Raw genomic sequence first — 25,389 nt, forward strand, 5'->3', positions numbered from 1 at the left:
AAGAAGTAGAGCATATTATGAAACTTCTGTAGTGGTAGAGGAGGAGACCACAGATACTGTTTTCACAGGAAGAACACCTTCATCCTCAGACTGGCTTCACTCTTTTGCAAGATGTCTTCAGGTTCAGTGTTTGGAATTATATGCTTTCTCTTTAAATCGGGAAGAGAAAGAGCATAGTCCTGAGCTTTGCTATAATTGGACAAACCTGAGACCAATCACTGTCACCAAGAAAGGAGTCATTTGCCAAGAACTGCCAACTCCTACCACTGAAGCAGAAGGGCTGGGTTGGGGAAGGGTACATACCTGAGTGAAAATTGGGGAATTTCATGAAGTGGGGAGAGGAAAATATGTGACAAATGTCTACTACAGTATTTTTCTTAAAATTGTTAAGAAGGATATTCATGAACAGAATAGATACGAGGGGAAAAGATGAGGAAAATAAAGAGAAACGAAAAATCAGGCAAGAAAAAGTAAAAAAAAAAAAAGAACAATATGACCAAAATGTATTGACAGTTACAATAAATGTGACTGGAATAAATTCTTCTTTTTTTAAAAAGCTGTTAGATTGTATAGAAACACATCTCCAGATTTATTTCAGACAGTGTAAACAAAATAATGCAGAAATGTTTAAAATACACACATATATGCTCCAGGCAAACGTTGAATGGAAGGAAATGCACAGTTTTGTTATCAGACAAAATCTAATTCTGGAGTGCAAACATTTAATTAAAAAAATATTTAATGAATTCCTAAGAAGCTAATAATACACTTCTCAAGTACTCATATAATGCATAATAGTATACCATGCAAGAGAGCCACAAAGAAAATACCAAATTCTAAAAATTAGATATTATTTTTTGCTAATTGTAATGCAAGGAAATGGTTCACACACAAACACACACAAATTAACAAAACAGGAGACAAGAAATATAACTACTTGGAAAACTCAGGTTGGAGAGGATATAAAAATTAAAATTAAAAAAGGAAGAAAAAGTTTAGGTAATAAAACAAGCAAATTACGGGAAAAGAAATATAAATAATTAATGACATGTGAAAGGGCCTTCAGCCTCACTAATCATCAAGGAGATGCAAGTTAAGCAATAATAAGATACCTTTTGTTGCCTTTGGACTGATAAAAATTTGAACAGATGTCTATTGCAGCCTTCCAAGTATTTTTTTTAATAGCAAAAAAAAAAAATAAGAGGGAAAAAAGGAATATTCATCAGTGGTGAACATCTCAGTAAACTATGGCTCATTCATGATACATAATGCTTTGAAGGTATTAAAAAGAAGGTACTTAAAATATTACATATCAAAATCTATGGGCTCTGGACAAAGTTGTACCTTGAGGAAATATAGCCTTAAATACATGTATTGAGAGGCTGAAAAGTTTTATTTTGGAAAAGAAAATTCATGCATGTGGAAAAAAATTAAAATTGTATATGAGGATATAGTAAGTCTTGTACCCTATCCCCTATTTTCCCTCCTCAAAGACAATCAATTCTGTGCACTGTTAATATATACATACATAGTCTTCTCCCTATCCTGAAGAATAGGTATTGTGTGCAAGTTTGTACCTTTTTAAATGAAAAAAAACAACATATACACACACACAGCATATATTATGTATGTAACATATTATATATACATATAATATACTTTGCTAGGGCTGCCATAAGGTACCACAGACTGGTAGCTTAAATAAGAAAAGAAAAACTAATTTTCTTATAGTTATGTAAACTAGAAGTCTGAGATGAAAGTGTCACCAGGTTTGGTTTCTTCTGAGGCTTCTCTCCTGGGCTTGTAAGCTGATTGCCTTCTTGCTCTGCGCTCACATGGTTGGTCATCCCTGTCTGTGGTCTGTGTTCTAATCTCCTTTTCTTATAAGAACACCAATCATATTGGAATAGGGACCACTCTAATGACCCCATTTTTTACTTAATTGCTTCTTTGAAGGCCCTGTCTTCAAATACAGTCTCATTCCGAAGTTTGGGGGTTAGTACTTCAACATATGAATTTCAGGGAAACACAATACAGCCCATAATACATACATATGTACATATAAGTATATTTGATTATCAGTACATATAACTATATTGTATGGTGGACCTATAGGTTGAACCATCTGAAACTGAAGTTCCTAGAGTTAGAAACGGTCAAATATGGGCAATTTCAAATGGTTCAACATACTTTGACATATTTAATCATTTTCCTTTTGATGAGCCTTGAGGGTGTTTCCTTGTCTTTCTACTTAAGACAAGTTTGTAATAAATATCCTTGAATAAATATCTTTTGCACATTCAGGAATACACTTTTAGGGCAAATTTCCAGGAGTTGTCGCATCTAAGAGATATGTGTTTCTGTGGACAACATGTGGGACCATGGATGTCAGGAGTGAGCTGGTCTGGGGCACTCTGCCACAGGCCTTCCAGACAGGGGCAAATCTCCCTCAGGAAGAAGAATAGATGCAGAAATTAGGGTTGTGAAGAGACTGTAAGTTTGTAGGTGAGGAGAGGCATTACCTCCATCAAAGAAGCTGTATTGAGATGTTCCCAATGGATCGTTTTGTCACTAAAAGTGAATAGAGAATTTTTATTATATAATTGTGGCCAATAATGTTAGGGCATCTACCCTAAATTTTATCCAAGGAGCAGGATCACCCCACAGAGACTGGAACTGGCAGTGGAGGGTATTTGATACTATTTGCATTTTATGTATCCTGCTCTTCAGTGTAACAGTTACTAATATGTACATAGTAAATTTTTGGACATACGTAGGGAAAATGTCTAGAATTGATACTACCAGACTTAAAGGAGGGGAATTGGCACTTCCATACCTCTGTACTGTGTAAAATTTTTACAGAGAACAGGGATTATTTTTGCCAATTAATTTTTTAAAAGCCTAAAGCATGGAGTTTTCTTTAAAATTACTATTGGCTTTTTTTTCCCTTTGATGCTATAATTTCTGAGCCACAGGTATTTGTAGTTTGCATGTGCAAGAGCAAGGAAAAGGTCTAAAGAATGCCAAACTCTTTATAGTGGGTATCCATGGGGAGCATGATTCTAGAGCTAAGTAACTTTCCCATTCAACTTTATGTATTTTTGTACCACCAAAATGTAACTTTTTAATACAAACTGATTAGTTGTATAGTTTTGAAAATAAAAATTTAAAACCGTAGGCTTATTTTTTTTTTCTCAAAATACAGTTTGATTCACCTTCACAGTGAAAACTATAGTGACATGGCTTCATTAATTTCATTTTCTTATATATGTCATTGTATCTCAAGGTTGGTATTTATGAATTACCATGACTGACAGTGTCAAGCATGATTGTGATGTGATTGACAGGAAGGAGCCAACAGACACTGTTGAAGGATCTAAGCTTTCTTTAATGGCAAGGAAATAAGAACTTCAGCAGTTACATAAAGCAAAGGAATACACAGCACATTCATAAATAGGTCCTCAAGTTCCTGCGAAGATGGAAGGCAGCTGCTGAAATCACATACATAGAGGAAGGATTCTTTGGGGGTATGAAAAGCACCCCTGTGCTATCCTGGAACTAAAAATACAGGTTTCATGATTTAATAAGTTGAACCAGGTAGACCAGGAAACAGGATATTCCAGGTAGAGGATTATTAACCCAAAGTGCTGAAGGAGATAAATGCAAGTAATATTTCATATAGCAAAATACAGAGAGTAAAGATGCCTAAAGTATTGAATAAGATGATAAAGCATATATAGTCATGATATTAAACATAAATGCTGTAATCAAATTTTGTATACTTAATGACATAGAGAAATGATCACCTTAAGTAAAACAGAATTCAAAATTGCTTATGATCGAACACTTGTTAAAAATCAGGTGTGTATAGAAAAAAATCCATGAACATGTTAACAATGATTTCTTATAGATTCTGGTTGATGTGATTGAGAATAGTTTTAATTTTTTTTTATGCCTTTGTTTTCTGGGTGTATATTTTATTACAAGGAAAAACTGGCAAATCAAGGTGATCAGAATGAGCAGAGTCCTTTTTGTTACAGAGTGTAAAATTGTATTTGTATAAGACAATGTATAACATACAAATATACTTGGCAAAAGAATAGTATAATTATAATTATAATTACAATTATACTGGTGGCACAGTGGCCATGACCTAGACCAGGGATTAAAATTAGTTAGTTGTGTTAAAATTTCTGTGGATCATATGCTAGCTCAGTAGGGTAACTCATTTTGGTTGGAGAGGACTAGGTGTTTATTTACCAGAGATCACAGGTAAAGAAATAAAACACATTTGAAAACTGCGTATCTATGTAGCCATTCCACAAAACATTTTAAATAATTGTAAAATGCGTAGGAATGCACTAAACAGCAGCAAAACAAAATTAAGTGTTGAGGTTGTAAAGATCTTCCTCAAACTATGGACAAATAATGTTTAAGCAATGTGCCATAAAATATTTTAATTAAGACACTTCAATTTCAATTTGAAACTTTTATGATAAAACTTAGATTTTTTTTTCATTGTATCTCAAGACACAATTTAAATTAACCTTTACCACTAATTTGCTTCTTGGTGGAAAGAAAACACAATTTGCCCCTGAGCAGTTAGACCTAGTTTTCTCTAAATAAATGCTAGTTCTTATTTTTGGTAGCTTCACATTTCCCCATATTACAGAAATTGGGGCTGATTGCTAACTAACTAGAATTCTGAAATTATGTGATGAAAGAAAGCAGATGTGTTAACTGGTAAAAAATGAATGGGTAGAGAATTCTAAATTACCCCAAAAGATTTCTATCAAAGAGTTTCTTTATTTTTTTTAACATACTGATTGAGATATAATTCACATAACACAAGGTTTACACATTTGAAGTGCAATTCAATGGCTGTTACGTATCTGCAGAGTTGTGCAACCATCAGCATAATCTAATTTTAGAACATTTCATCATCTCCAAAAGAACCTCTCCCCCTCCTTCATTAGCAGTCATTCCCCTTCCTCCTCAGCCCCTGGCAACCACTAATCTACTTTCTATTTCTATAAACTTTCCTATTCTGGAACTTATTGTAAATAGGACCATAAAATATATGATTTTCTTTGCTGGCTTCTTTCACACTGCATAATGTTTTCAAGGTTCATCTGTGCTGTAGCATGTATCAGTACTTCATTCCTTTTTATTGCTGAATTATATTCTGTTGTGTGAATATACCATATTTTGTTTATCCCCTCATCAGCTGATGTACATTTGGGTTGTTTCCACCTTTTGGCTATTACAAATAATGCTGCTATAAACATTTGTATACAAGTTTTTGTGTGAATATATGTTTTCAGTTCTCTTGAGTATATCCCCTCAGGGTAGAATGGCTGGGTCATATTTTAACTCTATGTATAACATTTGAGGAACTGTCAAATTGTTCCAAAGTGGTTGTACCACTTTTTAAGCCTACCAGCAATATACGAGAACTCCCAATTTCTCCACATCCTCACCAATGCTTGTTATTGACTGTCGATTTTTATTTTAGCCATCTTAGTAGGTATGAGGTCCTATCTCACAGGGTTTTTTTTTTAATATTTTCCTGATGGCTAATGATGTTGAACATCTTTTCATGGGTTTATTGGCCATTTGTATATCTTTGGAGTAATGTCTATTGAAATAATGTTGCTCGTTTTTAAACTGGGTTATTTGTCTTTTTATTACTGAGTTGTAAGCGTTCCTGATATGTTCTAGATACAATTCCTTTATTAGAGACATAATTTGTAAACATTTTCTTCCATTCTGTGGGTTATCATTTTACTTTCTTAGTGGTGTCTTCTGAAGCACAATATGTTTGCATTTTGAAGTCCAGTGTATTTTTTTTTCTTTTTTCTTTTGTGCTTTTGGCATCATACCTGCATTTTAAAGTGTTACATGTGATTCAATTGGAGTTAATTTTTGTAGGTGGTGTGAGGTAGGGTTCTAACTTCATTTTCTTGCATGCAAATATCCCATTGCCCCAGCAACATTTGTTGAAAAGGCTATTCTTTCTCCTATTAACTGGGTTTGGCATCTGGTGAAAAATCAGTTGGCCACAAATGTGAGGGTTTATTTCTAGACTCTTAATTCCATTCCATTGATTTGTATGTCTATTGTTAGGCTAGTACCACAGTGGCTTGATTATGGTAGCTTTGTAGTAATTTTTAAAGTTGTGAGCCCTCAAACTTTGTTGTTCTTTTCAGTCTTTCAGTTTTTAAACAGTGTCAACAGTAGAATTACATGTTAAACATTTAACACCAGTTTAAAGCAGATTGGGTGAATAATTTGTTTTATGAAAAAACTATAAATCAAGTTGCTTTTTATTTTATGGCTTCTGATAGATATTTTTGTTTTCTGTGAGCCAGGGGCCTTAGAAAATAAGTTTTCTGGGCTACATATTACCATCTACATATATCCAAGGCAATAAGATACAAGTTGAAAAATAGGGAATATAGTAGTAGAAGACATGGTTTTGCTAAAATGTACCATATGTGCTTGGTTTTTTATTTTTGTGGGAGGGTGAGGAAGCATTATGAAAATAGGTAGGGACTTGGGCTTAGGAGTCAGGTAGAGATCAAATCCTGTCTACACCATTTATTAGCTGTGTGATAATGAACAAACTACTAAATTATTTTGTGCCACTTTAGAAATTAGTAAATATTAAATGAGAATATTTATGTATAAAGTAGTTATACAACATGTATAAATAGTTATAAAATTATTTGTCTTAATTTCTTTAAAAAGGGTTTATCAACAGAGGAGTGATTAAATCTGGAGATAACACTATTCATAGCACACATTTTTGCTTTCCTGTTCATTTTTTATTTATATTTTTTATTAAGGTATAATTCACATATCATAAAACTTACCCTTTGAAAATGTATAATTCATTACTTTTTAGTATATGTACAAGTGTGCAATTGTCTCAGTGTCTAACTCAAGAGCATCAAGCCCCAAAGAAACCTATACCCATTAAACACTCTTCATTCTTATTCTCCACCCTTGATAACCACTGATCTACCTTTTGTCTCTGTGGATTTGCCTGTTCCTGCTATTTCATGTAATGGAATGATACAATATGTCACCTCATGTAGGGTGACTTTTATGTAATGTTTTCAAGGATCACCCATGCTGTAGCATGTATCAGTACTTATCTCTTTTTATTGCTGAGTAATATTCCATGATGTGGATATACTACATTTTATTTATATATATATTCATTATTTGATGGACATTTGGCTTGTTTTAACTCTGGCTATTGTGAATATTGCTGCAGCAAACATTCATGTACAAGTTTTTATGTGAACATGTGTTTTTAATTCTATTCTGTATACCTATGTGGAATTGCTAGATCACATGGTAACTCTGGGTTTAATTATTTGAGGAACTAACAAACTGTTTTCCAAGGTGACTATACCACTTTACATTCTACCAGCAATGTATGAGTAATGGGACACATTTTTTTTTAGGAGAGAAAGGCAGAGACTTTTATTTAGAGATAAAGCAAAAGGACAGAGCTCCTGGCTCATGCCAGAAGGGGACAAGAGAGCCCCGGGGTGGTGCCTTGTCTAGGGATTTTATAGGTGGTTGAGAGAGAGTAATAGGACACTTTCGAATATAAACATACTTTCCCAGCTTTATTGTCAAATAAAAATTGTATATAAGCTGTACAACATGATGTTTTGATATATGTGTAATTGTGAAATTATTATCACAATCAAGCTAATTACCAAATCAATCATCTCACATAGTTACCTTCTGTGGTGAGAACACCTAAGATCTTGCTTAGCAAATTTCAAGTATATAATAATTTACTATTAACTAGTCCCCTTGCTGAACACTAGTTCTCCAGAATGTATTCATCTTATGAACGAATGTTTGTGCCCTTTGATCAATCTCTCCCCATTTTCCCCACCCCCTAGCTGGTGGTAACCACCATTCTACCCTCTGTTACTGTGAGTTCGACTTTTGTAGTTTCTACATATAAGTAAGACCATGCAGTATTTGTGTTTTGTGTCTGGCTTATTTCACTTAGCATAACATCCTTCAGGTTGGTCAGTGTTACACATGTCAGGATTTCCTTCTTTTTAAAGGACAAATAGTCCATTTTATATATAACTACATCACACTTTATTACACACTATCTCTGATACAATATTCCCTATGCATATATATATATATATATTTTTTCTTCATTCATTGATGGACACTTAGTTTATTTCCATATCTTCGCTATAGTGGATGATGCTGCAGTGAATCTGTTCATGTATCTGTTTGAGATAGTGATTTTATGTGCTTTGGATAAATACCCGGAAGTGGGATTGCTGGAATATATGGTAGTTCTATATTTAATTTTTTGAGGAGCCTCCATACTGTTTTCCATAGTGATTGTTATCAGTTTACATTTTCACCAACAGCGTATGAGGGTTCTCATTTCTCTACCTCCTCACCAACACTTGTTATCTCTTGTCTTTTTGGTAATGGCCATTCTAACAGGTGTGAGGTGAGATCATTGTGGCTTGGATTTGCATTCCCTGATGATTCATCATGTTGAGCATCTTTTTCCTACATCTGTTTGTCATTTGTATGTCTTCTTGGTAAATATGTATATTCTCCTTTGAATATGTAATTTTAAAAGAAACCTCAAGGGATTAAGTGGAGGGGCCTTGAGAGAGCCTTTTGAAGATGCTGGTAATAAATATTCTGTATCTTGATTTTAGTGTTGATTACATGGGTATATTTACATATAAAAATTCATTGAGCAGTAAAGACAAGAATTATTGTATATTTGTTACATATCAATCCTTCCTTCATTGTCCTTTTTTTCATTTTACTGTACACCAGGGATACTTTGTTTCAGACCAGTGCTGGTCTGTGGGTTGATTTTTGAGAACTACTGATCTTGAGATAAAATCCGAATACATGCATTAGGTAGAAAATTTCTTCACAATCTGGTCCAAGTTCTCTTTCTATCTGCACCTCCTTCTTTCCTCCCCTTCCCATGTTTTGTATATTCCTGGTGCAGTCCTCAGACTCAGAAGGCTTTTTATATTTCACTGCCCCTTGCAATTTGCTCTTCCTTCTACCTCGTATCCTTTTTCCTTTCCAGCTCCTCCTGGCAAATTCTCTGAAATTTAGCTTTCTTGAGTCCCACGAGAAACATACTTGATGCTCTGTTCTTGCATAACATTTTATAGTAAATCTTTGAGATAGTATTTACCAATTTTAAGCTCAGTTTTTAAGACTTTTAAAGTAATTGCAGACTTAAACACAATACAAAAATACACAAGGAGCTATATACTTTTGACCCAGTTTCCCTCAATGGTGAATTCTTATACATCTGTAAGACAAATATCAAAACCAGGAGGTTGACATTCACTAACCAACTTTTAAGTGTATACTTTTACTCACTTTTTTTCCATCTGCTGTCCAATATGGTAGCCACTAACCATTTGTAACTATTTAATTGAAATTACTTAAAATTACATAAAATTAAAAATTTAATTCCGTGGCCTCAAAAGCTACATTTCAAGCACCTAATAGCCACATGTGACTAATGACAACCATCTGGAGAGCACAGATATAGAATAAATACAGCACAGATAGAGAATATTTCCACTGCACAAAATTCTTTTGGATAGCCCTGATGTAGACTGTTCTTGAGGACAGACATGCCTTTTTCATCTTTATATCTACAATTCCTAGGCAGTGTGTAAGTACTCAACCTGTACCTGAGTGATTGAGTTTAGTCCTACCCTCTTGTTTTACATGTGAAGGAACTTGGGGCTTAAGTTATGATAAATCAAATGATACCTAGATTTTTGAGTAACAAATCTAGAGGTAAAGCTCTGTTTTCCTAATTACAAGTTCACTGATCTTTCCACATGGACCTTATTTTGTAAGCTCATTGATTTTTATCAGTTTTAGAGGAAGGAGTATTAAAGTAATATAATAGTTTTCAAAGTTTAGGGTGCATAAGGATCATCTAGGAAGCTTGTTAGAACATTGTATTCTTGGATCTGTCCCTCCCAAGATTCTCATTCGGTTGATCTGGCATGGGACATAGGAATCTGTACTTTTAAACATATGCTTAATAAAGACTGTGTGATAATAGCATAAAGATAGATCAAATAGAGAGCCTAGAAATTGAATTGCACTTACATGGGCAATTGATTTTTAACAAAGGTGCCAGTGAAGAAATATTTTCAACAAGTGGCATTGGAACAACTAAATATTCATATTTGGAAAAAAGTGAACTTTAATCCCTACCTTATGCCACACATACTATGGACCCTTGACCTAAATGTGACAATACTGTAAACCTTCTAGAGGCAATCATAAGAGAATATCTTGGGGATGGGTGAAGGTTTTTTGGATAGGACACAAAAGGAATAATCATAAAAGAAAAAATGGATGTTATACTTCATCAAGAACTTTAGCTCATCAAAAGATGCAATTAAAATGCATAAGCAGGCTGCATAATGGGAAAAATATTTGCAAAATATATTTCAGACAAAGGACAGGTATCCAGAAGATATGAATAACTCAGAATATTTGAAGATTAACTATAAACCAGTAATAAAAGATGATCCAGTTAAAAAACAGGCAAAAGATATGTGCAGACAAAATAAGATCTATAAATTGTCTTAATACACATAAGAAAGTATTCAATATTATTAGTCACCCAGGAAATGCAAATTAAACTATAATGAGATACCTCTAAATATCCACCAGAATAACTAAAATTAATAGGCTGACAAAACCCACTGGTGAGGATATGGAGCAACCAGAACTTTTCTGTTTTGTGGGTGGGAGTGCAAAATGGTGCTATCACTCTGGGGAAAGTGTGATAAATGTTTTTACATAAGTCTTTTTATGGATATAGTCTTCCATTTCTCTTGGGTAAATACCTATGAGTGGAACTGCAGGATGTATGATAAGCAATTCTCCTAGATATTTACCCAAGAGAAATGAAAGACTATACCCACAAAAGATTATACAAGAATGTTCATGGATAGCAGCTTTATTCTTAGAAGCTAAAACATGGAAACAGTCCAGTTGTCCATCAACAGAAGATGAATAAACATACTGTGTTATAAATTCACACACAATTATGCATTCATAGTGAGCAATAAATGAACAGACAACTGGATGAATTTTTTAAATGTTATGCTGAGCGAGAGTTTGACACAATAGAATTCTCAGTTAATACATTATAAAGTTCAGTGGTGAAAAGTATGAGAACACTGGTTGCCTCTGTGGAAGAGAATGGGAAGGGATTGATTTCTAGGAAGAGTCATGAGAAAATTTTGGTGATAATTTTCTGCACCTTGATGGGGGGGGTTGGGTGACACAGGTGTGTGCATTTGTCAAAACTCATTGAATGTTACACTTAAGGTTTGTGCATTTTACTATATCTAAGTTTTACCTTGAGGGGAAAAAGTTTTAGAAGATGTGATTTTGGTGCAAGTGATCTGAATCATTGGGTTTGAGTAATATCAGAAATAATTCTTTCTTACAATGAAAATAACAATTCATAGATTACTAATGTTAACAATTAAAAAATTTTCTTTAAAAATTCATGGCACTTTAAATATTTCAGAAGGTATACTTTTATTTAGTTATATGAATATTGTATTAAATGTGCCATTTCCTTATTAGGAGGTTAGTAAGTGAATAAAGATTTATGGCAATATATGGTTTCTTATTCCAATAATATTCATTTTTAGTATTAGGAATGCAATTTTGATATCAGGAATTGGACTTGGAAATAATTTTGCATTGAATTAGATGGAATTGAAATTGGTTGAAATGTGGTTTGAGATGGATATAGTGACATTATCTGGATGCTTTTGTATGCCTCTTTCAGTTAACTCCTTCCCTCCCCCCTTTTCTCCCCATTCCCCCACCCCCATGCAATGTTACTTATGTGATATCTTAATTGTAACATGAATCTTCACACTTTAAGTAGTGCAGAAGGGGAGCAACTAGAACAGTGATGCTGATGACCCAGTGCTGTCTCCTGGGCAGAGGCAAATCTGACTTCACTGGTTTATAGGTTGAAATTATACAGTCAATTCAAATAATGTCTCCTATGATAAGGTATTGGTTAGGTGCTGAAACTTACTCAAATAAAGAACCCTGCCTGTGTTTCCAAATTTTCCTGATAAGAAACACCTGGGGCACTTACTAAATTTCAGACCCCTCTCTTACAGACTGATTCAGTGGGTCTGCAATGGGCTGAGAATTTGTATGTTTAGGAAACATTGCCTTATAGTACAGCTAAGTTTCTCAAACTTTTTTGTACAAAAAGAAGAAGAAGAAGAAAAAAATCACCCAGACACCTTGTTGTAAATACAAATTCCTGGACCCCAAATGTCTGGGATGAAACTCTCAAGTTTACATTTATTTAAAAATTTTTTTTTTATTTTGGTATCATTAATCTACAGTTACATGAGGAACATTATGTTTACTAGACTCCCTCCATCATCAAGTTTACATTTTTTTTAGAACACTTGTAATGCACAGGTCTGAGGGCTGTCTTCCCAGAGTTGCTGCCTTAGTGGAAGATTCTTGAGTAAGTTTTCAGTTACCCTGACTAGAAGGCAGGGGAAAGTAAAAGTTTGAAGGAATTGTCAAAGTGTGGGCAAAGGGTCTGTTTGTTTCTATGCAGAAGATCAAGGCCTAGCTTGGATACCCAGAAAATGAACTAAGATACGATATGAGGAGGAGCTTCCGGCATCAGCACTCTCTGGAGGACTTGTGCCGGGGGATGATCATCCAAAAGCCTCCACAGGGATCCGGACGATGCTGCGGTTGTGGCTGCATCCAGCCCACCGTCTCCTGGACTTGCCATAGGAATGAGGAGGGAGATGTCTAGGCTGGCATGTGCATACAGTGAGACAACGAATTTGACCGGATCTGTACTGTTGGAACTCAACCAGGAGTTGGGAGGGGTGCAAGGTGTAGCACTCCAAAATCTTACGACTATAGACTATCTACGGTTAAAAGAACATATGGGATGTGAACAGATTCCAGAAATGGGCTGCTTTAATTTGTCTTATTTCTCTCAGACTGTTCAAGTACAGTTGGACAATATCCATCATATCATAGACAAATTTTCACAAATGCCTAGGGTGCCTAAATGGTCTTCTTGGCTTCACTGGAGATGGATGGTAATTATAGATTTGCTTTGTTTATGTCACCGTATTCTTATTATGTTAATATGTGTGTGCAAATTAGTTAGTAGTTTAAAACCTATACATACCTAAGGTACTCTACAAGAAGATATGTCAAAGAAATAATCCTCCCATGTTTCCTTCCATATGCTACATCTGTAGCTTTTCTTCTTTCTTCCTAATTACAACCCTTAAATAGAATTCGTGCCTCATATCGAATTTACCGAGCATCATAATTCCTCCAGGTGGTAAAGATACCTCGAGACAAGTGCTGGGCATAGAAGCCACAGGGCATAAATCTGCAAAGAAGTAAAAAGCTAACCTTTTCAAACAATATGGCTTCTCTCTCACTTACCAACTTTACATTTCCCTGTATGGCCCCGGAAGATGACTGGTTAGCCAGAGACGGGTAAGATTCCTCAAGGGAGGAACAACCTAAGATAGGCACAGTCGCAGGGGGGCCATCAGGTGAGAATTTGGGGATCAACAGAGGTGAGGCTCAGAACCTCACCCCCCTGCTTTGAGAGAAATCTTCTGCATCCGTGGATGTTTTGCTGCCCTTGTCTAGCCTGGATTAATACTTAGTCCATAGGCACACACCTGATCATCTGATCATCTACATTTGCCCTCTTACAGCACTAAACTATGTTTTCTACCTTTATCTTGCATCTACCTACCACTTCAGCATTTTATTAAAAATAAAAAAATAATAATAAAGGGAGAAATGTGGGATCAACATATAAATCAAGTACAAAAATCAAACGAATATTCATATTTGACCTGATTGTTTATAGGTCATAATGCGTGATCAAAACCGAAAGTTTCTGTGATGAATGCCCTTGTACTGTTCACCATGTAAGAATTTATTCACTATGTAAGAATTCGTTCACCATGTAAGAGCTTGTTCGTTATGCTTCAGAAGATTGGAGACTGACGAGAATTAGACTTGAGATGGATTAATGATTGTACATTGAACATTGACCCCCCTATACTGAATTTTATTGTTGTTAACAACCATTTGATCAATAAATATGAGAGATGCCCTCTCAAAAAAAAAAAAAGTTTGAAGGAAAGATCATTTTAGAACTGGGGACAGTTCTTAGTGTAAGACCTAAGGAGGGGTCTGAAATTTAGTAAGTGTCCCAGGTGTCTCTTATCAGGAAAATTTGGAGGGCAGTGAGAAAAGGGCCAGTGAGCACACAGAAAAGAAAGAAGAAAATCACCTGAAACCATCCAATAGCTGCAGCACTACCATCTTTGCGGGAGTAGAGCTTGGCTAACCCAGGGAAAAGTGAGTTTTGATAGCAGCTACATTCATTAGTTTTCAAGTGGTGGAGAAATTCAGGATCATCCTATATGCCACTAAAACTGCTTGCCTGTTGCCAATCCTTGTTTTACATGCTGCTAATGGAATCATAGTTTCATAGCCTCTATAAACATTCATTGATTTTTCTCTTGTATAGTAAGAAGAAAACAAAACTTATAGACCACCCTCTGGCAGAAGATGATAGATTTGGATCAGTAACAGGAGGTGTTGGAAGCCAGGAATCAAAAGTGAAGAAATTCTGCAAATCCTTAGGTGAGAAAGGTGACATTTATTTATTTATTTATTCACATATCCTGCATTATTATTATATGGTTATCTAATCAAGCGTGTTGCTTTAGGCTGATGTGTACCTTCACAAATGTTAGGGAGAGGGTAGAATAAGCTGCTGGAAATGGGTCTTGAGCACACACATATCTCCTCAGGCAGCTTCAGTAAGTACTTTTCTGTCATTTACCTTGTCTGCATTCTTCTACTCATTTCCCAGGACCCTTCTTCCTCCTTTCCAGGAATAAGCCTTAACCTGAACCTCATTAATATTCATTGCTCACATTTATTGAATTATTTTAAGTACTGCTAGGCACTGAGCTGCCATGCTCTTGCATTATTTCATTTCCTTTTCAAAACAACCCAATGATCTAGATGCTGTGATTATGATCCATTTTGTAGATGAAACCGCTCAGGTCCCAAGAGGTTATACACATGGCCTAGGTCCTCACAACTAGGAAATAGCAGAACCAGATTTTTAAACTCATGCTTTCTCACTTCCGATTCCATATTCATTGCCTTCTTTCTTTTTCAGGGAGAAAACAGGAAACCACACTTGCCATCTCCTCCACTGTACAGAACAGGTATCCCAACTTGACAGACCTCTTTTGAAAGGTTGTCAGACCCTGGGTAAGGGCATTCAAGTTTTCATTACGAAACTTTGAACATGAAAGAGGAGAAAGAAATCAACTATAATATTGCTTGTCTTACATAAATATGGTTAATATTTTAATGTATTTGCTTTCAACCTTTTTTGATATATGTATGTATTTCCTTATAATACATGTATTTTTTTAGTATCCTGATATTTTAATTGTAAGTACAATTTTCATACTCATACTCAGATTTACAACTCTCAAATGATAGTGTACGACTTCTGGCAGTTTGAGAGAAGCCTAGCAAATGAGTTAATGAGTAAATGCTTGCTCTCTTCCATGTATGGAAGAGTCCATGTGTGTGCCTTGTCACAGTTGTGTTCTTCTGTGTTCAGAGAAGGGCACTGTGGTTCTAGTTTCAGTTTTGTATAACACTTCAAACAGTAACATGAACAAAGAACACATACTGCCCCAACTCAAGTATGTTATATCTGTCCTCCCATATCTGATATGCTCAAATCCACATCCCCTTAAGCCTTTCTTGATTTCCAAGCTCATAATGATCTTTCTTTACTCCAGTCTTCTCAATCTGTTTCTGACTATGCTCTTATTTGACATTCACCATGTTTCTCTGCTAGTTTTAATATTTTTTGTCCTGTTTTCTTTATATGTATGTGTGTGTATATATATATTTTTTTATTGAGGTATCACTGATATACACTCTTATAAAGGTTTCCCATGAAAAAGATTGTGGTTACTACATTCACCCATATTATGAAGTCCTCCCCATGGCCCATTGCAGTCACTGTTCATCAGTGTAGTAAGATGCCACTAAGTTACTATGTGCCTTCTCTGTGCTACACTGTCTTCCCTGTAACCCCCCACCCCCACACCATGTGTATCAATCATAATACCCCTCAATTTCCTTCTCCCTCCCTCCCAACCGCCCTCCCACACCCCTCCCCTTTGGTAACCACTAGTCCCTTCTTGGAGTCTGTGAGTCTGCTGCTGTTTTGTTCCTTTAGTATTTTTCTTTGTTGTTATACTCAACAAATGAGGGAAATCATTTGGTTCTTGTTTTCTCCACCTGGCTTATTTCACTGAGCATAATACCCTCTAGCTCCATCCATGTTGTTGCAAATGGTAGGATTTGTTTTCATCTCATGGGTGAATAATATTCCATTGTGTGTATGTACCACATCTTCTTTATTCATTCATATATTGATGGATGCTTAGGTTGCTTCCATACCTTGGCTATTGTAAATAGTGCTGCGATAAACATAGGGGTGCATATGTCTTTTTGAATCTGAGAGCTTGTTTCCTTTGGGTAAATTCTTAGGAGTGGAATTCCTGGGTCAAATGTTTTGAGTTTTTTGAGGAACCTCCATATTGCTTTCCACAATGGTTGAACTAGTTTACATTCTCACCAGCAGTGTAGGAGGGTTCCCCTTTCTTCGCATCCTCACCAGCATTTGTTGTTCCTAGTCTTTTTGATGTTGACCATCCTAACTGATGTGAGGTAATATCTCATTGTGGTTTTAATTTGTATTTTCCTGATAATTAGTGATACAGAGCATCTTTTCATGTGCCTGTTGGCCATCTAAATTTCTTCTTTGGAGAAGTGTCTGTTCATATCTTCTGCCCATTTTTTGATCAGGTATTTGCTTTTTGGGTGTTGAGGGATGTGGTGCGTTATGTATTTTGGATGTTAATCCATTGTCGGATATGTCCTTTATGAATATATTCTCCCATACTGTAGGATGTCTTTTTGTTCTGCTGATGGTGTCCTTTGCTGTACTGAAGCTTTTTAGTTTGATGTAGCCCCATTTGTTCATTTTTGCTTTTGTTTTCCTTGCTCAAGGAGATGTGTTCAGGAAAAAGCTGCTCATGTTTATATTCAAGAGATTTTTGCCTATGTTTTCTTCTAAGAGTTTTATGGTTTCATGACTTAGATTCAGGTCTTTTATCCATTTTGAGTTTACTTTTGTGTATGGAATGAGACAGTTAATAATCCAGATTCATTCTCTTACATGTAGCTGTCCAGTTTTGCAAACATCAGTTGTTGAAGAGGCTGTCATTTCCCCATTGTATATCCAGGGCTCCTTTATCATATATTAATTGACCATATATGTGTGGGTTTATATCTGGGCTCTCTATTTTGTTCCATTGATCTATGGGTCTGTTCTTGTGCCAGTACCAAATTGTCTTGATTACTGTAGCTTTGTAGTGAGCTTGAAGTTGGGGAGCGTAATCCCCCTGCTTTATTCTTCGTTCTCAGGATTGCTTTTGCTATTTGGGGTTTTTTGTGGTTCCATATGAATTTTAGAACTATTTGCTCTAGTTCGTTGAAGAATGACTTTAGTATTTTGAAAGGGATTGCATTGAATCTGTATATTGCTTAAGGCAGGATGGCCATTTTGAAAACATTAATTCTTCCTATCCATGAGCATGGGATGTGTTTCCATTTATTGGTATCTTCTTTAATTTCTCTTAAGAGTGTCTTGTAGTTTTCAAGGTATAGGTCTTTCACCTCCTTGGCTAAGTTTATTTCTAGGTATTTTATTCTTTTTGATGCAACTGTGAATGGAATTGTTTTCTTGATTTCTCTATCTGCTCATTCATTGTTAGAATATAGGAATGTAACAGATTTCTGTGTGTTGATTTTGTATCCTGCAACTTTGCTGAATTCAGTTATTAGTTCTAATAGTTTTGGAGTGGATTCCTTAGGGTTTTTGTACAATATCATGTCATCTGCAAACAGTGACAGTTTAACTTCTTCCTTACCAATCTGTGTGGATGCCTTTTATTTCATTGTGTTGCCTAATTGCTTTGGCGAGGACATCCAGAACTATGTTGAATAAAAGTGGAGAGAGTGGGCTTCCTTGTCTTGTTCCAGATCTTAAAGGAAAAGCTTTCAGTTTCTCTCTGTTAAGTACGATGTTGGCTGTGAGTTTGTCATATATGGCCTTTATTATGTTGAGGTACTTGCCTTCTATACCCATTTTGTTGAGAGTTTTTATCATGAATGGATGTTGAATTTTGTCAAGTGCTTTTTCAGCATCTCTGGAGATGATCAAGTGACTTTTGTCCTTTTTGTTGATGTGGTGTATGATGTTGATGTTTTTACCATCTTTGCATTCCTGGATAAATCCTACTTGATAATGGTGGATGATCTTTTTGATATGTTTTTGAATTTGGTTTGCTAATATTTTTTTGAATATTTTTGCATCTATGTTCATCAGGGATATTGGTCTTTAATTTTCTTTTTTTTTTGTGATGTCTGCCTGGTTTTGGTATTAGAGTGATGCTGGCTTTATAAAATGAGTTTGGAAGTATTCCCTCCTCTTCTACTTTTTTGGAAAACTTTAAGGAGGATGGGTATTAGGATTTCACTGAATGTTTGATAAAATTCAGTGGTGAAACCATCTGGTCCAGTGGTTTTGTTCTTAGGTAGTATGTTTTGTTACCGATTCAATTTTGTTGCTGGTAATTGGTCTGTTCAGATTTTCTGTTTCTTCTTGGGTCAGTCTTGGAAGGTTGTATTTTTCTAGAAAGTTGTGCATTTCTTCTAGGTTATCCAGTTTGTTACCATATAATTTTTCATAGTATTCTCTCATAATTCTTTGTATTTCTGTGGTGTCCGTAGTGATCTTTCCTTTCTCATTTCTGATTCTGTTGATGTGTGTAGACTCTCTTTTTTTCTTGATAAATCTTGCTAGGGGTTTATCTATTGTGTTTATTTCTCAAAGAACCAGCTCCTGCTTTCACTGATTCTTTCTATTGTTTTATTCTTCTCGATTTTATTTATTTATGCTCTAATCTTTATTATGCCCCTTCTTCTACTGACTTTGGGCCTCATTTATTCTTCTTTTTCTAGTTTCATTAATTGTGAGTTTTGACTGTTCATATGGGATTGTTCTTCTTTCCTGAGGTAAGCCTGTATTGCAATATACTTTCCTTGTAGCACGGCCTTTGCTGTGTCCCACAGATTTTGTGGTGTTGAGTTATTGTCATTTGTCTCCATATATTGCTTGATTTTTGTTTTTATTTGGTTATTGATCCATTGATTATTTAGGAGCATGTTGTTAAGCCTGCATGTGTTTGTGGGTTTTTTGTTTTTTTTGTGTAATTTATTTCTAGTTTCATACCTTTGTGTTCTGAAAAGCTGGTTGGTGCAATTTCAATCCTTTTGAATTTACTGAGGTTCTTTTTGTGTCCTAGTATATGATCTAACTTGAAAATGTTCCATGTACACTTGAGAAGAATGTGTATCCTGCTGCTTTTGATTGGGGAGTTCTGTAGATGTCTTCTAGGTTCATCTTTTCTAATATGTTGTTCAGTGCCTCTGTGTCCTTATTTATTTTCTGTCGGGTTGATCTGTCCTTTGGAGTGAGTGGTGTGTTGAAGTCTCCTAAAATGAATCCATTGCACTCTAATTCTCTCTTTAATTTTGATAGTATTTGTTTCATGTATGTAGGTGCTTCCATGTTGGGTGCATGGATATTTATAATGGTTATGTCCTCTTGTTGGACTGACCCCTTTATCATTATGTAATGTCCTTCTTTGTCTCTTGTGACTTTCTTTGTTTTGAAATCTATTTTGTCTGATACAAGTACTGCAAAACCTACTTTTTTCTCCCTATTAGTTGCATGAAATACCTTTTTCCATCCCTTCACTTTTAGTCTGTGTATGTCATTGGGTTTGAAGTGAGTCTCTTGTAGACAGCCTATAGATGAATCATTTTGTTATCCATTCAGTGACTCTATGTCTTTTGATTAGGTCATTCAGACCATTTACATTTAGGGGGATTATTGATAGGTATGTACTTATTGCCATTGTAGGCTTTAAATTTGTGGTTACAAAAGGTTCAAGTGTAACTTCTTTACTATCTAACAGTCTAACTTAACTCACTTTGTACACTATTACAAACACAATCTATAGGTTCTTTTTTTTTTCCTCTTTCTTCTTCCTCCTCTGTATTTTATTTATTAGGTATCATATTCTGTACTCTTTGTCTGTCAATTGTCTGACTTTGGGGATAGTTGATTTAATTTTGCATCTGCTTAGTAATTAATTGGTCTACTTTCTTTACTGTTGTTTTATTTTTCTCTGGCGACAGCTATTTAGCCTTAGGACCACTTCCATCAATAGCAGTCCCTCCAAAATACACTGTAGAGACAGTTTGTGGGAGGTAAATTCTCTCAAATTTTGATTATCTGGAAATTATTTAATCCCTCCTTCAAATTTAAATGATAATTTTGCTGGGTAGAGTATTCTTGGTTAGAGGCCCTATTTCATTGCATTAAATATACTATGCCACTCCCTCCTGGACTGTAAGGTTTCTGTTGAGAAGTCTGATGACAGCCTGATGGGTTTTCCTTTTTATGTGATCTTTTTTTCTCTCTCTGGCTGCTTTCAAAAGTCTGTCCTTATCCTTGATCTTTGCCATTTTAATTATTTTATGTCTTGGTGTTGTCTTCCTTGGGTCCCTTGTGTTGGGAGATCTGTGTACCTACATGGCCTGAGAGACTTTCTCCTTCCTCAGATTGGGGAAGTTTTCAGCAATTACCTCCTCAAAGACACTTTCTATCCCTTTTTCTCTCTTCTAATGGTACTCCTATAATGTGAATATTGTCCTGTTTGAGTTGGTCACAGAGTTCTCTCAATATTCTTTCATTTATAGAGATCCTTTTCTTCTCTCTGTTCCTCAGCTCCTTTGTATTCCTGTTCTCTAATTTCTATTTCATTTACTGTCTCCTCTACTTCATCTAATCTGCTTTTAAATCCCTCCATTGTATGTTTCATTTCAGATATTGTATGTTTCAAAGTTTCTGTCTCATTCTTGAATTCCTCCCTGAGTTCTTGAATATTTTTCTGTAACTCTGTGAGCATGTGTACGATTTTTATTTTGAAATCTCTTTCAGGAAGATTGGTGAGTTCAGTTTCACTTGGCCCTCTTTCTGCTGTTTGTGGGATTTTGCTTTGACCAGGTTCCTTTGACATTTCATATCTGTAGGTGGTGCCATCTAGTGCCCAGAAGCTCTACTTCTGGAGCTTCTCAGCCCTTCATCGATGGTGGGGGGTCGCAGGTGAGCGGCACTTGTGCCTGCCAGAGGAAAGAGCTCTTTCCTGCCTCCCAGCTGCAGTTTCTTCCTTCCACTGCCAGTGCCAGTGGGCCAAGCACGTAGGGAGGAGCCTCCGTGCTATGCACTTGTAGCTTCCGTAATGTGGCTGCCCTCTGGCTGGTTAGTGCAATGGTAGGGGCAGCCAGTTTGCAAGCTGGTGCCAGCTGGGAGGAAGGAGCGGCAGGCTGTGTATCCTGGTGGTCAGCCTCTTAGCTGTGTAGCCAGCTAGGGAGATGGAGTGCCTGAAGCTCCTGAAAGTTCCCAACCTGCAGGGCTGATTGTGCCATGACATTTTTGTCCACCTGTCCTTTCTCCTGAGCAGCAAACTCTGTGCAATCCTTGCCCCTTTAGCAGCCCTCACTGTTAGGAAGTCTCTCAGAGTGCCTGCCTTTTTTTTGTCCCAGAGCTGCTGGTGGTGGGTGCCTGTTCTCCACAAGCTGCTGGAATTTCAGTCTCTCCAGGTATTCTGCCTGTCTTAACTTTCCAACCCCACTGATCTCCAGAGCACCGTGTAATATAGGTTCATGCTCCCAGAGATCTCCAGGGCTGGGTGTTCAGCAGTTGTAACTGTTCCCACCCTCCCTGCTCCATTTCTCTTCCTCTTGCCGGTGAGCTGGGGTGGGGGAAGGGATTGGGTCCTGCTGGATCAGGGCTTTGGGACTTTACCCTTTTCCAGTGAAGTCTGTTCTGTTCCCCAGGTGTAGGCAGTCTGCTGCAGCCTTCTTTCCTGTTACTCATTCAATATTAATTGTTTTGCCACATTTTCATATTATATGTGATTTTGGGAGGAGGTTTCTTGTCTCACCTCTCACGCCGCTATCTTTAAGCCAATCTCTGTCCTGTTTTCTTATACCTTTTTCTATCTGTAACAGCTAGTCTGGTGCTTTTTCATGATATCACTTTTATTTTTTAGCATATTGGTGTTCAAACCTAATTGCTGTTAATCAATTTCTCTAAGATACCAGAATGACTTTAAACTTTCTGTCATGTCTTTCACTGCCTTATAGGTTCCTATCACTGTAACCACTGTAACCATGCCAGAAATGACAGAGAATGAGACTCCTACAAAAAAGCAGCACAGGTATGTAGCTGCAGTCCCAAAATAAAATTGTTGGGGCAGGTAAGAAGCAGAATTAGTCCTTACTTTACTGAATAGGTGGTCCCTAGTAAATTTTCATTTGGATACCTAGAAACCATTACTTTTCAGAAATACGTGTGGGTAAATATATATAGATTTACTCAAGGGGGTATATAGTTAAAAGTTACCTGTCCTTTATTCTATTAACAGTGTAACAAGAATGACAATCAGTAGTTAAGAGTATTATACCAAATCTATGCTAAATGTTTAGTATCTTCTGAAATTATACTCACATACAGTATTAATCATTGTAGATTCTAAATTCACTTAGGCTAACATCAGTTTGAATAGACATTTTATGATATTTTAATTTTGTGATATTATAATATGCATATCAGCATAATATTACTTCTGGTTCCTGGTATAATCCCCCTTCTGAATTTCTAGCATTTGGGGCAGATTTCTTCTTAGAACTGCATGGCTAATGCATCCATTAATATTAAAATCACTATTCTCTAATCAGGAATCACCTACTTGGCACATCACATTTTTCAAATAGTTAAGATTTTCATTGATTGATTTACTTCCTAACCAAATAGAGAATTGTATTTACTTTCAGAAATTGTGGATTCTAAATTTATATTGATGTATCTGCATTTAGGTTTTCATGCCTTAATATATATACAAATTTTTTCCTTCTGATATGCAATAAATACAAATTTATACACTGTACTTTATGATTCTCAAAATATAAAATGGTGAAAATGTTTTTCTATTTCTTTCATGTTTCTTTAATCTGCATTTTTTATTTCAGAAAGAAAAACCGGGAGACACACAATGCAGGTAGAAACAACACTTTACATTTTGTCAACATTTTTTGCATTCAAAATGAAATTATGCTGCATTGATGATTAGTTTTATGTTATAAGCATAAAATCATTTTTTATTATATTTTAGGAAAGTGTTGCTTTGTTGTTTGACAAAACACCCCCTGAGTCTCATGAAGATGGCTTGTTTATCATCTTCTGATTTGTCATCTATTTAGATACATTAAGGATTAATGTGCCTCTAGAGCTAGTGTTTTAAGTGATTTCACCCATTGAGGAAGTCCAAGTATACTTCCTGTAAATTTAGAATAAAGAGTATGTGTCTTTGCAGAAATTCCAGAGGGGGCTGGCTGCCTAGAGGAGTAGGGAAGAGATGAGCAGCAGGCTGTAGATCTTAAAGGTACTTGAAATGTGAATCTTAAATTAAGTTGTAGAGTCCTCAATTACAGGAAGAAATGTAGAAAATAAATACCTGATTTATCTCAAACATGAAAATTATACGCCAAAGTCAGAAAAATATTTATAGAAGTAATTGTGCCTACATTTACAGTTTGGTACATTTTTTGACATTTCATTTTCTGTCAGGGACTACAGTCATATCTAAAAACAAATCTGTTAGAAGTTAATTTCCATTACTCTGGAAATGATACCGTCCTTTCCCTAAGGAAAGGTCCCTAGGTCCCTAAGGAAAGGACCCTGAGGAAAATTTTATGTGTGGAATATGTGTTGAATGCTGGTAGGATATCACTGTTCCCCAGAATGAGAGGTTACTCCCTTTGAATTCCCCATTGTCATTGGGGTAAGGATCAGTGTTGTCTTTACCTCTACAAATTAAAGAATATGCTCTTAAATAACAACAAATTCTATTGTTAGAGAATTTGGGAGAAAGGGGAGCTGTACTTTTTTTTGGCTATATGAATTGAATTTAATCTTTTTTTGGCCATATGAACTATGTGCTCCTTACTGCTAGATTATAAAGCAAAAAGTATATACATATTTTGCAAGACAAGACCTTCCTGTGCTATATTCTGAAAGATCATCCTTTTAGGAACATTGGAATCCTTTGTTAGAAGGAAGGTTTTAGAAAACTTTCTAACAGACTATAGTTAAGGCTAATGTTTCTACATATAGTGTTTTATAGAAATTATTTAGATCATGTCTTATATCTCTTGCTCCTTACATACAACTTTTTAAGTTGCAGCATGCAAGCCTGAAATATATCTCAGTTAACTGAAAAGTTCTCAGATGCCCAGTTTCTTGGGAAAAATCCTACACAGATGGAGTGCAAGCCCAGACCTCATAGAAAAAATCAAACCGATACTTTCTCTTCTCTATTTTAAGTCATAACAAATGGCTGTTCCTATTCCAAAAATGCTTTCTAGTCATCCTAAAAGGTGTTTTTAAGGTTCTTTAAAAAGGTCTCATTTGTCCATTTGCTATGAAGAGGAAGCTTTCCAGTAGCTTACTTTGTTAGTGGGTTCTTGAAAATTTAGGTATCATTAAAAACTGTCATATTTACTTGAAATATAATAATGTCCTATATAATGTAATATTAGCAATTTGTTTATAGTCTGAATATAAATATTATAAGTCAAATTCTTTAAAATGCTGATAAAAGTATTGCTTATATCAATTTCCATAATACTAGATTTAAAATATGACATTCTTAGAAGTAATTGCTAGAATTATTTGTCTTCAGTAAGTAGAGTTTGATAAGATTTTTTAAGGGATTTCTTTACCTAAAATTCCTTAACTCACAGAAAATGAGGTATTTTGGCAGTAGTACTGTAAGGTATGATAAATGGATTTTCCCCCTATCTAGTGGAGAGGCATAGAAAGAAGAAAATCAATGCTGGGATAAACAGAATAGGAGAGCTGATCCCGTGTTCCCCTGCGCTGAAGCAGGTAAGAGGTCCACTTGTGTTTTCATTCATTACTTGTGAACAGATAATTACCTAAGTTGTTTCAATACTCAGAATGATTATTTT

The 25,389-nt window shown here is 35.6% G+C and overlaps 1 protein-coding gene across 3 annotated transcripts in view; it reads left to right on the forward strand.

The window, feature by feature from the left end:
- Positions 1-25,389, forward strand: part of USF3 (upstream transcription factor family member 3) — a 61,102-nt gene that overhangs the window by 9,833 nt on the left and 25,880 nt on the right. Inside the window, exons 2-7 of one of the 3 annotated variants that reach the window (XM_037013086.2) lie at positions 14,648-14,763; positions 15,311-15,405; positions 19,249-19,302; positions 22,504-22,577; positions 23,389-23,417; positions 25,224-25,306. In XM_037013086.2, the coding sequence (XP_036868981.2) occupies positions 19,279-19,302; positions 22,504-22,577; positions 23,389-23,417; positions 25,224-25,306 (210 nt within the window). In that variant the 5' untranslated portion in view covers positions 14,648-14,763; positions 15,311-15,405; positions 19,249-19,278. The remainder of the gene's footprint in view (positions 1-14,647; positions 14,764-15,310; positions 15,406-19,248; positions 19,303-22,503; positions 22,578-23,388; positions 23,418-25,223; positions 25,307-25,389) is intronic. The other 2 variants (XM_037013088.2, XM_037013089.2) reach the window with 2 other exon arrangements.

The sequence above is a fragment of the Manis javanica genome, chromosome 3 (genome assembly GCF_040802235.1).
Source record: "Manis javanica isolate MJ-LG chromosome 3, MJ_LKY, whole genome shotgun sequence".
Lineage (NCBI taxonomy): Eukaryota > Metazoa > Chordata > Mammalia > Pholidota > Manidae > Manis > Manis javanica.